The sequence below is a fragment of the Stenella coeruleoalba genome (genome assembly GCF_951394435.1).
Source record: "Stenella coeruleoalba genome assembly, chromosome: 5".
NCBI classification, from domain to species: Eukaryota; Metazoa; Chordata; class Mammalia; order Artiodactyla; family Delphinidae; genus Stenella; species Stenella coeruleoalba.
The window spans coordinates 11,866,500-11,880,736 of NC_137150.1; the positions used below are offsets into that span (position 1 = coordinate 11,866,500).

The window sequence follows — 14,237 nt, forward strand, 5'->3', positions numbered from 1 at the left end:
GCACGTGATGCCAGTGATGTTCACCTGGATCATGGCGCCTGGCAGGACCCTCCACTGTAAACTTATTATTTTTTATTTTTCCATTTATAACTACTCTATACTTAGGGGAAATTCTTTTCAGACTATGCAAAAACCTGTTTCTGTGTAAACTTTTTTCCACTAATTTTAGGACCTGTGGACAAATCATGCCTGTGGTGTTCTATTTCCCTTGGTCCTTCTACGCTTATTAGAATTCTTCTGTACGGAAAAGCTGCCATTTCTCTTGTCAGCTCGTCTCTGTCAGTATGGACTTGTGGACCACTTTATTTTATCCTCTGAGTTATGACCTAACACAGTCGTTGCCTCTTGTTGCTCAGCTTGCTCCAAGTCTGGCCATGGGACACTCTGTCAGGCTAGCTCAAACGCCCTTGCAATGTGCTCTTACTGACCACTTCCTAACCTTCTGGCATCACAGGATGCTCCAGATGCATCTTGTGTTTTCCCTGCCCAGGCTCTGGAATCAACCAGTTTTTCAAGGAGTCCTGGTCCCTTTTATTGGCATTTAAAACCAAGGTCTATGAGCTAAGTGCTCATCGCTATGGGGATGACCCTGTGTCTAGTACCCCTCAACGGCCAGAGCTAGGAAGTATATTCTGTATACTACCCTCACGCACACAGACCCAACTCTATTTCTGTATCTATTTGTGTGTGTCTACATGTATGTGTGTGTACATATACATGTGTGTATACACATACACAAAGATGTATGTCATGAGTCATACTGATATCGAGTCCATACTGATATCTATCCAGCACCAGGCTTCATTCTAGCCAGCCCCCTTTCCTTGTCTGTAATTTCTTTCCTCCAGTGAGAAACCTGGCTCTCATTATCTATAATACGTTTACTCATTTATTCAACCTTAGTGTACAAATAAAGTCATTTTGGAATTATTAAACCGTAACCATGTGAAAAACAACCAACTAGAATACAACGTTTGAGCTCAGCTCCTTTTGTCATTAGCCTGCAGTTTTCCCAAGTTGTTCAGCTGCCTCCTTTATTCCCCTTACTCTTCCACATGACTATGTGATTCATCTGTACAACAGTTAGACTGACTGCCATAGGCTGCACTCTACCTCTCCCCCAATATCCTGGTTGCTTCGGGTTTTTTTAATTTAATCTTATATACAGTAATATTCATTTTGTGGTATACAGTTCTATGCATTATGACAAATCCATTTCATGTATCTTCTACCACAGAACCATACAGTACAACTCCACACCCCAAAATGTATCTTGTGCAGCCCCTTTGTAGTCACCCCCTACCCCTATCCCCAAGCTGTGGTAACCATGGATCTGTTTTCCTCCCTATAACTTCATGTTTTCCAGAACAGCATATATGTCTGACTTATCTGCCCCACCCTACTCAACTACTCTGCTTTGGCTACATCTGGTGTCACCCCCTCCAGGCCTTCTTCCTTATCCACCTGCAAGCTGGCCCCCCATCCCTGTCACAGGGCACACTGTCTCACTGCACTGAAATCATCTGTTCACTGGTCTGTCTCTCCCACTAGACTGTGGTTTCTTAGAGAGTACAACACATCTTATTCGTTTCTGGAATTTTCATTGTGCAGCACATACTAGTCAGTTGAAAAATTATTCTGCTTGATCTTAAATATCTTACCTTGCATGTGTTTAATCTACAGGCAACTACAATTTATAAGAAATGGAGGAAATTCTCAGGTAAAACCAGCCAGGACCTTGTTTTTAAAATGATAAGCAAATCATCTGACTAAAACCTCTGCTCTGTGTTCCCATCACCTCCAGAGGTCTTAATGCCAAGTAACAAAATGCTGACAACACTTGAATTTTCTTTAATGAAGGACACTCACATTTTCAAATCAGCCAGCCAGAGTTGAGACAGAAGCTGTAACTGATAATTAGGTTATTCAGACAGATTCCAGACTGGGATGGGCCACAAGTTCAAAGCTGCCCTTCTGACCTTTTAGCAAATTGGCAGAAAGTAATAGGCAGGCATAGTTTCCTGAAACTATGTGTGATAGATTTGAGTTGGAAACACAATTTTATTTATTTCACGTGCTTAAAAAAAGAAGTAAATTCTCAAAGGTCCTCAGTTGATCCAAACTGTATTAGAGAGGGAGGGTTAAATTATAGTACACTAAATGCAGTTTACAAAACACAAAAGATAGGCAGATACCTGCTTTGTAGAGGATGAATTTTAGGAGACTTGGGCAGCTTAGAGGCCTCAATTCCAAGAAGTTGGACAGCACCATTATCAGACGCTATGGCTAAGTACTGGGAACCCTGGCAGAATGTGAGTGTCTTGACACGTCCCCCAATTCGGCTATACGTAAGAATAGACCTGCACAAAAGAAAAGTAAGACTGCGTTTCTGAAAAGCCACAAGAGTATTATTATTGCTGATATTAAATAGCCACATGACTGTTAACAAACAAAAAGTACTACTCTGAAGTCTGTTTCACTCCTTGACCTCATAACAAAAACAATAATCCCCCTCAAAAGCACTGGTACAAAATCACCTTTTCTTCTGATATTTTTTAATGGCCACCTTCACACACTTCTCTCCAATCACAGAAAGACTGTCCATCCTCCTTTGCAGCTGGAACTCCCATACTTGTGGCCCTGACCCAGTTCTCCTTCCTCTCTGCAATTCCTAAGTCCTACTCTTACCCCTGCAGTTATTCTATAATCCCTCAGATGCAGCCTGGCACAGCAGGAAAGGCACTGGCTTTGGAATCAAAGGGCTGAGTTCCACTTCTGACGACCCATATGATCTAGGTCAAGCCATTAACCTGTTCTGCATCTCAGTTTACTCATTTACAAAACAAAGACTGCCCAATTTATGCAACTGGGACAAAGTGTAAATAACATATAAGTCATAAAACATTCATTAATGCACAATATTATTATAATATTCAGTCTCTCTCACACACGTTGACCTCTCAAGCTGCCTACCCTCCTTAAGTTTCACCGCCAAACTTCTTGACCCTGACCTACACAGGGTGCCTGCCTCCCATCACCACAAAGTCCCTCCTTCACTGCCCCCCCGCAAGGGCTGCATACTCAGCCTTCTAAGGGGCCACTCCCCTAAAAGGTCACAAGCCCCTAATCACCAAATTTATTCATCTCCATCTTTTGTAATTTATTTAATTTTATTATACAAATTAACACATATTAAATATACAAAAATTATTGAAATACAGAAAATACAGAAAAGTAAAACCATACTTCTACCACACAGAGGAACACTATTGACATTTTCTTATATATCCTTCCAAAGAGTTTTCTATGCATATTACAATATATTCATATTTGCTTTTCAAATTAATATGGAATCATATTCTATGTATTTTTAATTAATCATGCCTCTCTAGTTCACTTTTTGTTAATAGCAGCTTTGCTGAAATACAATTTGTAGACCATAAAGTACAACATTTTAAAGTGTATAATTCAGTGACTGGTGTAGCATTCATCAGTATTTCATCCCTTTTTGTGCCAAAATAATATTCCAGTGTATGGATACACCACATTTGTTTATCTGTTCAATGGCTGATAGACATTCTGGTTTCCACTTTTTGGCTTTTATGAACAATGCTACTATGAACACTCGTTTATAGATTTTCATGTGAACAAATGTTTTCAACTCTCTTGGGTTTATAGCTAGAATACCCAGAATAAATGAAACTGCAGGGTCATAAGGTAAATCTATGTTTAGCATTTGAGAAACTGCCAACTTTTTTCCAAAGTTGCTGCATCATTTTACATTCCTACCAGCAATGTACAAAGGTGCCAATTTCTCCACATCCTCTCCAGCACTGTTATTGTCTTTTTTTTTTTTTAACATCTTTATTGGGGTATAATTGCTTTACAATGGTGTGTTACTTTCTGCTTTATAACAAAGTGAATCAGTCATACATAAACATATAACATATGTTCCCATATGTCTTCCCTGTTGCGTCTCCCTCCCTCCCACCCTCCCCATCCCACCCCTCCAGGCTGTCACAAAGCACCGAGCCAATATCCCTGTGCCATGCGGCTGCTTCCCACTAGCTATCTACCTTACTGCGTTTGTTAGTGTGTATATGCCCATGACTCTCTCTCGCCCTGTCACAGCTCACCCTTCCCCCTCCCCATAACCTCAAGTCCGTTCTCTAAGAGGTCTGCGTCTTTATTCCTGCTTTACCCCTAGGTTCTTCATGACATTTTTTTCTTAAATTCCATATATATGTGTTAGCATACGGTATTTGTCTTTTTCTTTCTGACTTACTTCACTCTGTATGACAGACTCTAGGTCTATCCACCTCATTACAAATAGCTCAATTTCGTTTCTTTTTATGGCTGAGTAATATTCCATTGTATATATGTGCCACATCTTCTTTATCCATTCATCCGATGACGGGCACTTAGGTTGTTTCCATCTCCGGGCTATTGTAAATAGAGCTGCAATGAACATTTTGGTACATGACTCTTTATTGTCTTTTTGATTATAGCATTCTAGTGGGTGTGACGTGGTAACTTGCTGTGGTTTTGATTTACATTTCCCTAATGACGTGGAATATCTTTTTTGTGTACATATTGGTCCTATTTGGAGAGAAATCTACAATTACCCCTTCATATTCTTGGGGGAGTGGTTCCAGGACCCCCAGTGGATTCCAAAATCAGTGAATGCTCTAGTCCCTTACAGTCAGCCCTCTGTATCCAAGGGTTCCATATCCAGAGAAAATATTCTATCCATGGCTGACTGAATCTACAGAACCCACAGGTATGAAGGACCGACACTATCTGAATCCTCTGCTTTTCAATTGAGTTGTTTTTTTATTGTTAAGAGTTCTTTATACTCAGGGTACTTAAACATATGATTTTAAAATATTTATCTCATTCTGTGGGTTTTCCTTTCGCTTTCTTGTGTCCTTTGAAGCACAAATGTTTATAATTTTGATGAAGTCACATCTATTTTTTGTCACTTGTGCTTTTTGATGGTATATTTCAGAAACTCCTGCCTAATCCAAGGTCACGAAGCACTACATGCTTATGTTTTCTTCAGTTTTATAGTTTAGCTCTTACATTTAGGTCTATGATCCATTTTGAAAACTTCTCTGCAAACTCATTCTTCTGCATGTGGCTGCCCAGTAATCCCTGCACCATCTTTTCAGGTTATTCTATCCCCCATTCAACTGTCCTGGCACCCTTCTCAGAAAACAGTGACCATAAATGCACTTCCGCATGTCAGTTCTAGCCCACTGATTAATATATTTATCCTTATGCCAGTAATACAGTGTCCTGACTGCTGTAGCTTCGTAGTAAATCTGGGAAGTGTGAGTTCTCAAACTTTGTTCTTTCCTAAATTTTAAGACTGTTTTGGCTATTTAAGTCCTTTGCATTTCTTTATGAATTGTAGGATCAGAATGTCAATTTCTGCAGAAAGAGGCAGCTGGAAATTTCATACAGATTTCATAGAATCTGAAGATCAACTGGGATGTCTTTCCACTTATTTAGATCTTCTATAATTTTTTTTTATATCACTTCTTTCAATGATGTTTTGCAGCTTTCGCTATTCAAGTCTTGTGCTATTTTGTTAAATTGATTCCTCAGTACTTTATTCTTTCTGATGCTAGAGTAAATGGACTTGTTTCCTTTATTTCATCTTTGGATTGTTCACTGTTAGCAAACAGAAATCCAACTAAGTTTTGTACACATAAATACAACATAATCTTCTATTCTGCAACTTTGTGGAACTCATGTTAGTTCAAATAGGTTTTTTTTTAACATCTTTATTGGAGTGTAATTGCTTTACAATGTTGTGTTAGTTTCTGCTGTATAACAAAGTGAATCAGTTATATGTATACATATGTCCCCATATCCTCTCCCTCTTGCGTCTCCCTCCCACCCTCCATATCCCACCCCTGTAGGTGGTCACAAAGCACGGAGTTCATTTCCCTGTGCTATGCAGCTTCTTCCCACTAGCTATCTATTTTACATTTGGTAGTGTATATATGTCAATGCTATTCTCTCATTTCGTCCCAGCTTACCCTTCACCCTCCCCATGTCCTCAAGACCATTCTCCACATCTGTGTCTTTATTCCTGTCCTGACCCTAGGTTCGTCAGAACCATTTTTTTAATATATATTTCATATATATGTGTTAGCATATGGTGTTTTTCTCTTTCTGACTTACTTCACTCTGTATGACAGACTCTAGGTCCATCCACCTCACTACAAATACCGCAATTTCATTTCTTTTTATGGCTGAGTAATATTCCACTGTATATATGTGCCACATCTTCTTTATCCATCCATTGGTGGACACTTAGGTTGCTTCCATGTCCTGTCTATTGTAAATAGTGCTGCAACGAACACTGTGGTTTTGGATTATGGTTTTCTCAGTGTATATGCCCAGTAGAGGCATTGCTGGGTCATATAGTAATTCTACTTTTAGTTTTTTAAGGAACCTCCATACTGTTCTCCATAGTGGCTGTATCAATTTGCATTCCCACCAACAGTGCAATATGGTTCCCTTTTCTCCACACTCTCTCCAGCATTTATTGTTTGCAGATTTTTTTCATGATGGCCATTCTGACTGGTGTGAGGTAATATCTCACTGTAGTTTTGATTTTCATTTCTCTAATGATTAGTGATGCTGAGCATCGTTTCATGTGTTTGTTGGCAATCTGTATATCTTCTTTGGAAAAATGTCTATTTAGGTCTTCTGCCCATTTTTGGATTGGGTTGTTTCTTTTTTTGATATTGAGCTGCATGAGCTGCTTGTACATCTTGGAGATTAATCCTTTGTCAGTTGCTTCATTTGCAAATATTTTCTCCCATTCTCAGGGCTGTCTTTTCATCTTCTTTATGGTTTCCTTTGCTGTGCGAAAGCTTTTAACTTTCATTAGGTCCCATTTGTTTATTTTTGGTTTTATTTCCATTTCTCTAGGAGATGGGTCAGAAAGGATCTTGCTGTGATTTATGTCATAGGGTGTTCTGCCTATGTTTTCCTCTAAGAGTCTGATAGTGTCTGGCCTTACATTTAGATCTTTAATCCATTTTGAGTTTTTTTCTATACGATGTTAGGGAGTATTCAAACTTCATTCTTTTACATGTAGCTGTCCAGTTTTCCCAGCACAACTTATTGAAGAGGCTGCCTTTTCTCGACTGTACATTCTTGCCTCCTTTATCAAAGATAAGGTGACCAAGTGCATGGGTTTATCTCTGGGCTTCCTATCCTCTTCCATTGATCTATATTTCTATTTTGTACAGTACCATGTTGCCTTGATTACTCTGGCTTTGTACTATAGTCTAAAGTCAGGCAGCCTGATTCCTCCAGCTCCATTTTTCTTTCTCAGGATTGCTTTGACTATTCAGCATCCTTTGTGTTTCCATACAAATTGTGAAATTTCTTGTTCTAGTTCTGTGAAAAATGCCATTGGTAGTTTGATAGGGATTGCACTGAATCTGTAGATTGCTTTGGGTAGTAGAGTCATTTTCACAATGTTGATTCTTCCAATCCAAGAACATGGTATATCCCTCCATCTGTTTGCATCATCTTTAATTTCTTTCACCAGTGTCTATTTTTCTGCATACGGGTCTTTTGTGTCCTTAGGTAGGTTTATTCCTAGGTATTTTATTCTTTTTGTTGCAGTGGTAAATGGGAGTGTTTCCTTAGTTTCTCTTTCAGATTTTTCATCATTAGTGTATAGGAATGCAAGAGATTTCTGTGCATTAACTTTGTATCCTGCTACTTTACCAAATTCATTGATTAGCTCTAGTAGTTTTCTGGTGGCATCTCTAGGATTCTCTATGTTTAGTATCATGTCATCTGCAAACACTGACAGTTTTACTTCTTCTATTCCAATTTGGATTCCTTTTATTTCTTTTTCTTCTCTGATTTCTGTGGCTAAAACTTCCAAAACTATGTTGAATAATAGTGGTGAGAGAGGGCAACCTTGTCTTGTTCCTGATATTAGAGGAAATGGTTTCAGTTTTTCATCATTGAGAACAATGTTGGCTGTGGGTTTGTCATATACGGCCTTTATTATGTTGAGGTACGTTCCCTTTATGCCTACTTTCTGGAGAGTTTTTATCATAAATGGGTGTTGAATTTTGTCAAACGCTTTTTCTTCACCTATTGAGATTATCATATAGTTTTGCTCGTTCAATTTGTTAATATAGTTTATCACATTGATTTTCATATATTGAAGAATCCTTATATTCCTGGGATGATAAACCAGACCTGATCATGGTGTATGATCCTTTTAATGTGCTGTTGGATTCTGTTTGCCAGTATTTTGTTGAGGATTTTTGCGTCTATGTTCATCAGTGATGTCGGCCTGTAGTTTTCTTTTTTTGTGGCATCTTTGGTTTTGGTATCAGGGTGATGGTGGCCTCCTAGAATGAGTTTGGGAGTGCTCCTCCCTCTGCTATATTTTGGAAGAGTTTGAGAAGGATAGGTGTTAGCTCTTCTCTAAATATTTGATAGAATTCGCCTGTGAAGTCATCTGGTCCTGGGCTTTTGTTTGTTGGAAGATTTTTAATCACAGTCTCAATTTCAGTGCTTGTGACTGGTCTGTTGATATTTTCTATTTCTTTCTGGTTCAGTCTCGGAAGGTTGTGCTTTTCTAAGAATTTGTCCATTTCTTCCAGGTTATCCATTTTATTGGCATATAGTTGCTTATAGTAATCTCTCATGCCCCTTTGTATTTCTGCAGTGTCAGCTGTTACTTCTCCTTTTTCATTTCTAATTCTGTTGATTTGAGTCCTCTCCCTTCTTTTTCTTGATGAGTCTGGCTAATGGTATATCAGTTTTGTTTACCTTCTCAAAGCACCAGCATTTAGTTTTACTGATCTTTGCTACTGTTTCCTTCATTTCTTTTTCATTTATTTCTGAACTGATCTTTATGATTTCTTTCCTTCTGCTAACTTTGGTTTTTTTTTGTTCTTCTTTCTCTAGTTTCTTTAGGTGTAAGGTTAGGTTGTTTATTTGAGATGTTTCTTGTTTCTTGAGGTAGGATTGTATTGCTATAAACGTCTCTCTTAGAACTGCTTTTGTTGCATCTCATAGGTTTTTGGGTGGTCGTGTTTTCATTGTAATTTGTTTCTAGGTGTTTTTTGATTTCCTCTTTGAGTTCTTCAGTGATCTCTTGGTTATTTAGTAGTGTATTTTTTAGCCTCTATGTGTTTGTATTTTTTACAATTTTTTCCTGTAACTGATATCTAGTCTCATAGCATTGTGGTCAGACAAGGTACTTGATATGATTTCAATTTTCTTAAATTTACCAAGGCTTGATTTGTGACCCAATATATGATCTATCCTGGAGAATGTTCCATAAGCACTTGAGAAGAAAGTGTATTCTGTTGTTTTTCGATGGAATGTCCTATAAATATCAACTGAGTCCACCTTGTTTAATGTATCATTTAAAGCTTGTGTTTCCTTATTTATTTTCACTTTGGATGATCTGTCCATTGGTAAAAGTGGGGTGTTAAAGTCCACTACTATGATTGTGTTACTGTTTATTTCCCCTTTTATGGCTGTTAGCACTTGCCTTATGTATTGAGGTGCTCCTAAGTTGCGTGCATAAATATTTACAATTGTTATATATTCTTCTTGGATTGATCCCTTGATCATTATGTAGTGTCCTCTTTGTGTTTTGTAATAGTCTTTATTTTAAAGTCTGTTTTGTCTGACATGAGAATTGCTACTCCAGCTTTCTTTTGATTTCCATTTGCATGGAATATCTTTTTCAATCCCCTCACCTTCAGTCTGTATGTGTTCATAGGTCTGAAGTGGGTCTCTTGCAGACAGCATATATATGGGTCATGTTTTTGTATCCATTCAGCCAGTCTATGTCTTTTGGTGGGAGCATTTACTCCATCTATATTTAAGGTAATTATCGATACGTATGTTCCTATTACCATTTTCATAATTGTTCTGGGTTTCTCTTTGTAGGTCTTTTCCTTCTCTTGTGTTTCCTCCCTAGAGGAAACATTTGCTGTAAAGCTGGTTTGGTGGTGCTGTATTCTCTTAACGTTTGCTTGTCTGTAAAGCTTTTAATTTCTCCAATGAATCTGAATGAGATCCTTGCTGGGTAATCCTGGTTGTAGCTTTTTCCCTTACATCATTTTAAATATGTCCTGCCCTTCTGGCTTGCAGAGTTTCGACTGACAGATCAGGTATTAACTTTAAGGGGATTCCCCCTTGTATGTTATTTGTTGCTTTTCCCTTGCTGCTTTTAATATTTTTTCTTTGTATTTAATTTTTGATAGTTTGATTAATATGTCTTGGCATGTTTCTCCTTGGATTTATCCAAGGGGAAGTATGGGACTCCCTGTTCTTCCTGGACTTTACTATTTCCTTTCCCATGTTAGGGAAGTTTGCAACTATAATTTCTTCAAATATTTTCTCAGTCTCTTTCTTTACCTCTTCTTCTTCTGGGAACCCTAGTATTTGAATGTTGGTGCATTTAATGTTGTCCCAGAGGTCTCTGAGACTGTCCTCAATTATTTTCATTCTTTTTTTTCAGTAGTTATTTCCACTCTTTTATCCAGGTCACTAATGCATTCTTCTGCCTCAGTTATTCTGCTATTGAGTCCTTCTAGAGAATTTTTAATTTCATGTACTGTGTTGTTCATCATTGTTTGTTTGCTCTTTAGTTCTTCTAGGTCCTTGTTAAACGTTTTTTTTATTTTCTCCATTCTCTTTCCAAGATTTTGCATCATCTTTACTATCATTACTCTGCATTCTTTGTCAGGTAGACTGCCTATTTCGTTTTCATTTGTTTGGTCTGGTGGGTTTTTACCTTGCTCCTTCATCTGCTGCATATTTGTCTGTCTTCTCATTTTGTCTAACTTACTGTGTTTGGGGTTACCTTTTCGCAGGCTACAGGCTCATAGTTCCCATTGTTTTTGGTGTCTGCCCCCAGTGGGTGAGGTTGGTTCAGTGGCTTGTGTAGGCCTCCTGGTGGAGGGGACTGGTGTCTGTGTTCTGGTGGATGGGGCTGGATCTTGTCTTTCTGGTGGGCAGGGCCGCATCCAGTGGTGTGCTTTGAGGTGTCTGTGAACTTAGTATGATTTTAGGCAGCCTCTCTGCTAATGGGTGGAGTTGTGTTCCTGTCTTACTAGTTGTTTGACATGGGGCATCCAGCACTGGAGCTTGCTGGCCACTGGGCGGAGCTGGGTCTTAGCATTGAGATGGAGATCTCTGGGAGAGCTCTCGCTGATTGATATTACATGGGGCTGGGAGGTGTGTGGTGGTCCAATGTCCTGAACTCAGCTCTCCCACCTCAGAGGCTAAGGCCTGACACCAGGCTGTAGCACCAAAACACTGTCAGCCACATGGCTTAGAAGAAAAGGGAGAAAAAAAGGAAGAAAAGAAAATTTTAAAGTAATAAATTAAAAAAATTATTAAAATTATATTTTAAAAATACAAAAAATAGAACCAAACCAATAACCAAATCCACCCATGATAACAAGCGCTGAAGACTAAACTAAGATAAACGTTAAGAATCAGAAACACATCACTCACAGATAGCAAACCCCAAGCCTACAGTTGCTCACAAAGTCCACCAATTTGGGGATGATTTGTTGTCTATTCAGGTACTCCATGGATGTAGCGTACATCAAGTTGATTGTGGGCATTTAATCCACTGCTCCTGAGGCTTCACGGAGAAATTTCCCTTTCTCTTCTTTGTTTGCACAGCTCCTGGGGTTCAGCTTTGGTTTTGGCCCCAGCTCTGTGTGTAGGTCGCCCTCAGGCATGTGTTCCCACTCAGAGAGAAGGAGATTAAATCAGTGGCTGATTAGGGGACACTTGCTCATTCAGGCCAGAGGGAAGGAGGGGTACAGTAGTTATAATTGGAATGCGGGGCGAGCCTGTGGCAACAGAGACCAGCATGACGCTGCAACAGCCTGAGGTGCACCATGTGTTCTCCTGGGGAAGTTGTCCCTGGATCACGGGACCCTGGCAGTGGCGTGCTGTACAGGCTCCCCAGAGGGTGTGGATAGTGACCTGTGCTTGCACACAGGATTCTTGGTGCCTGCGGCAGCAGCGTTAGCATTTCTTGCCTGTCTCTGGGGTCCCAGCTGATAGCTGTGGCTCATGCCCATCTCTGGAGCTCATTTAAGTGGTGCTCTCTGCCTTCTGTGGGCCAACAGGGAAGGAATCCCCTCTCCTCCCGCACCCCGAAACAATGGTCTCTTACCTCTTAGGCAGGTCTAGACTTTTTCCCGGACTCCCTCCTGGCTAGCTGTGGTACACAAGCTCCCTTCAGGCTGTCTTCAGGCAGCCAACCCCAGTCCTCTCCCTGGTATCTGACCTCCAAAGCTGGAGCCTCAGCTCCCAGCCCCACCCGGCCCGGCGGGTGAGCAGACAAGCCTCTCAGGCTGGTGAGTGCTGGTCAGCACCAATCCTCTGTGCGGGAATCTCTCCACTTTGACGTCTGCACCCCTACTGCTGCGCTCTCCTCCGTAGCTAAGAAGCTTCCCCTCCCCCCGGCCCAGCCCCCATCTCCACCAGTGAAGGGGCTTCCTAGTGTGTGGCAACTTTTCCTCCTTCACAGCTCCCTCCCAGTGGCACAGGTCCCGACCCTATTCTTTTGTCCTGTTTTTTCTTTTGCCCTATGCAGGTACATGGGGATTTTGTTGCCTTTTGGGAAGTCTGAGGTCTTCTGCCAGCATTCAGTAGGTGTTCTGTAGGAGTTGTTCCACATGTAGATGTATCTTTGATGTATTTGTGGAGAGGAAGGTGATCTCCACGTCTTACTCCTCCACCATCTTGAAGGTCCCTCCGTTTTTTTCTTTTTACTGCTTAAGACAGTCTATATACAGGATCATACTGTCAGCTAAGTTTTACTTCTTCCTTTTCAATCTGCATGCCTTATATTTCTTTTCCTTATCTAACTACCCCCACGGAGAACCTCCACTACAATGCTGAATGAAAGCAGTGAGAGTGGACATTCTTATCTGGCTCACCTTAGGGGAAAGCTTTCAGTCTTTCACCATCAAGTATGAAGTTAGCGGGCTTTTCATAGATGTCCTTATCAGTAGTTGTCTATAATAGTTTGTTGAATCGTTTCTACTCATAAAAGGGTGTTAGATTTTTATCAAATGTTTTATGAGAGTCTTTTGAGATCATATGTGGTCTTCATCCTTTACTCTATTAATATGATATATTCATGGATTGATTTTCATATATTGAAAAGGGTTTGCATTCTTGGGATAAACTGCACTTGGTCATGGTATATAATCCTTTATTATGTTGAATTCAGTTTACTAGTATTTTGTTCAGGATTTTAATGCCCATATTAACTATGGGTCTTGGTCTGCTGTTTTCTTGTGATATATTTATCTGGTTGTGGTATCAGGGTAACACTGGCCTTATAGAATGAGTTAGGAAATGTTCCCTCATCTATTTTTTGTAAAATTTTTTGAAGGATGGGTGTTAATTCATGAAGCATTTGGTAGAATTCACCATGAAGCCATCTCAGCCTGGGTTTTTCTTTGTGGGAAGTTTTTCTTTTACTTACTAATTTAACCTTTTGTTTTAGGTCTATCCAGATTTTCTATTTGTTCTTGATTCACTTTTGACAGGTTGTATCTCTCTAGGAATCTAATCTGCCCATTTCATCTAGGTCATTTAATTTGTTGGTATACAGCTGTTCGTAGTATTCCTCGGTACTCCATAGTAGTGTACTCAACAGTAACAACCCCTCTTCCATTCCCAATTTTAATAATTTGAGTCCTCTCCCTTTTTTTAATTGGTTATTGTAGAAAAGCTTTGCCAATTTTGATCTTCCCAAAGAACTGACTTTTGCTTTTGTTGGTTTTTCACCTTTATTTTCTATTCCCTATTTCATTTGTTTCCTCTTTAGTCTTTATGATTTCCTTCCTTCTACTTGCTTTGGGTTTACTTTCTCTTTTTTTCCTAGATTTTTAAGGTTAAGGCTAAGTTACTGATTTATGATCTTTCTTCTCTTTAAATACAGATGTGTACAGATATAAATTTCTCTTTGAACACTCCTTTAACTGCATCCCTAAGTTTTGGTATGCTGTGTTTTCATTTTCAATCATCTCAAAATATTCTCTAGTTTCCCTTTGAACCACTGCTTATTTTGCCATGTGTTGCTTAATCTCCACATACCTGTGAATTTTCCAAACTGCTTTCTGTTACTGATACCTAGTTTCATTACACTGTGGTTAAAGAACATATATGTTGATATGGCTCAGTGCCTT

General features: G+C 39.5%; 1 protein-coding gene across 3 annotated transcripts in view; it reads right to left on the bottom strand.

Moving 5' to 3' along the window:
* The window catches only part of PIK3R4 (phosphoinositide-3-kinase regulatory subunit 4), a 74,179-nt gene that overhangs the window by 8,021 nt on the left and 51,921 nt on the right, over positions 1 to 14,237 (bottom strand). For all 3 annotated transcript variants that reach the window (XM_079923343.1, XM_079923342.1, XM_079923344.1), the window contains one exon: positions 2,196 to 2,360. In XM_079923343.1, coding sequence (XP_079779469.1) covers positions 2,196 to 2,360 — 165 coding nt within the window. The remainder of the gene's footprint in view (positions 1 to 2,195; positions 2,361 to 14,237) is intronic.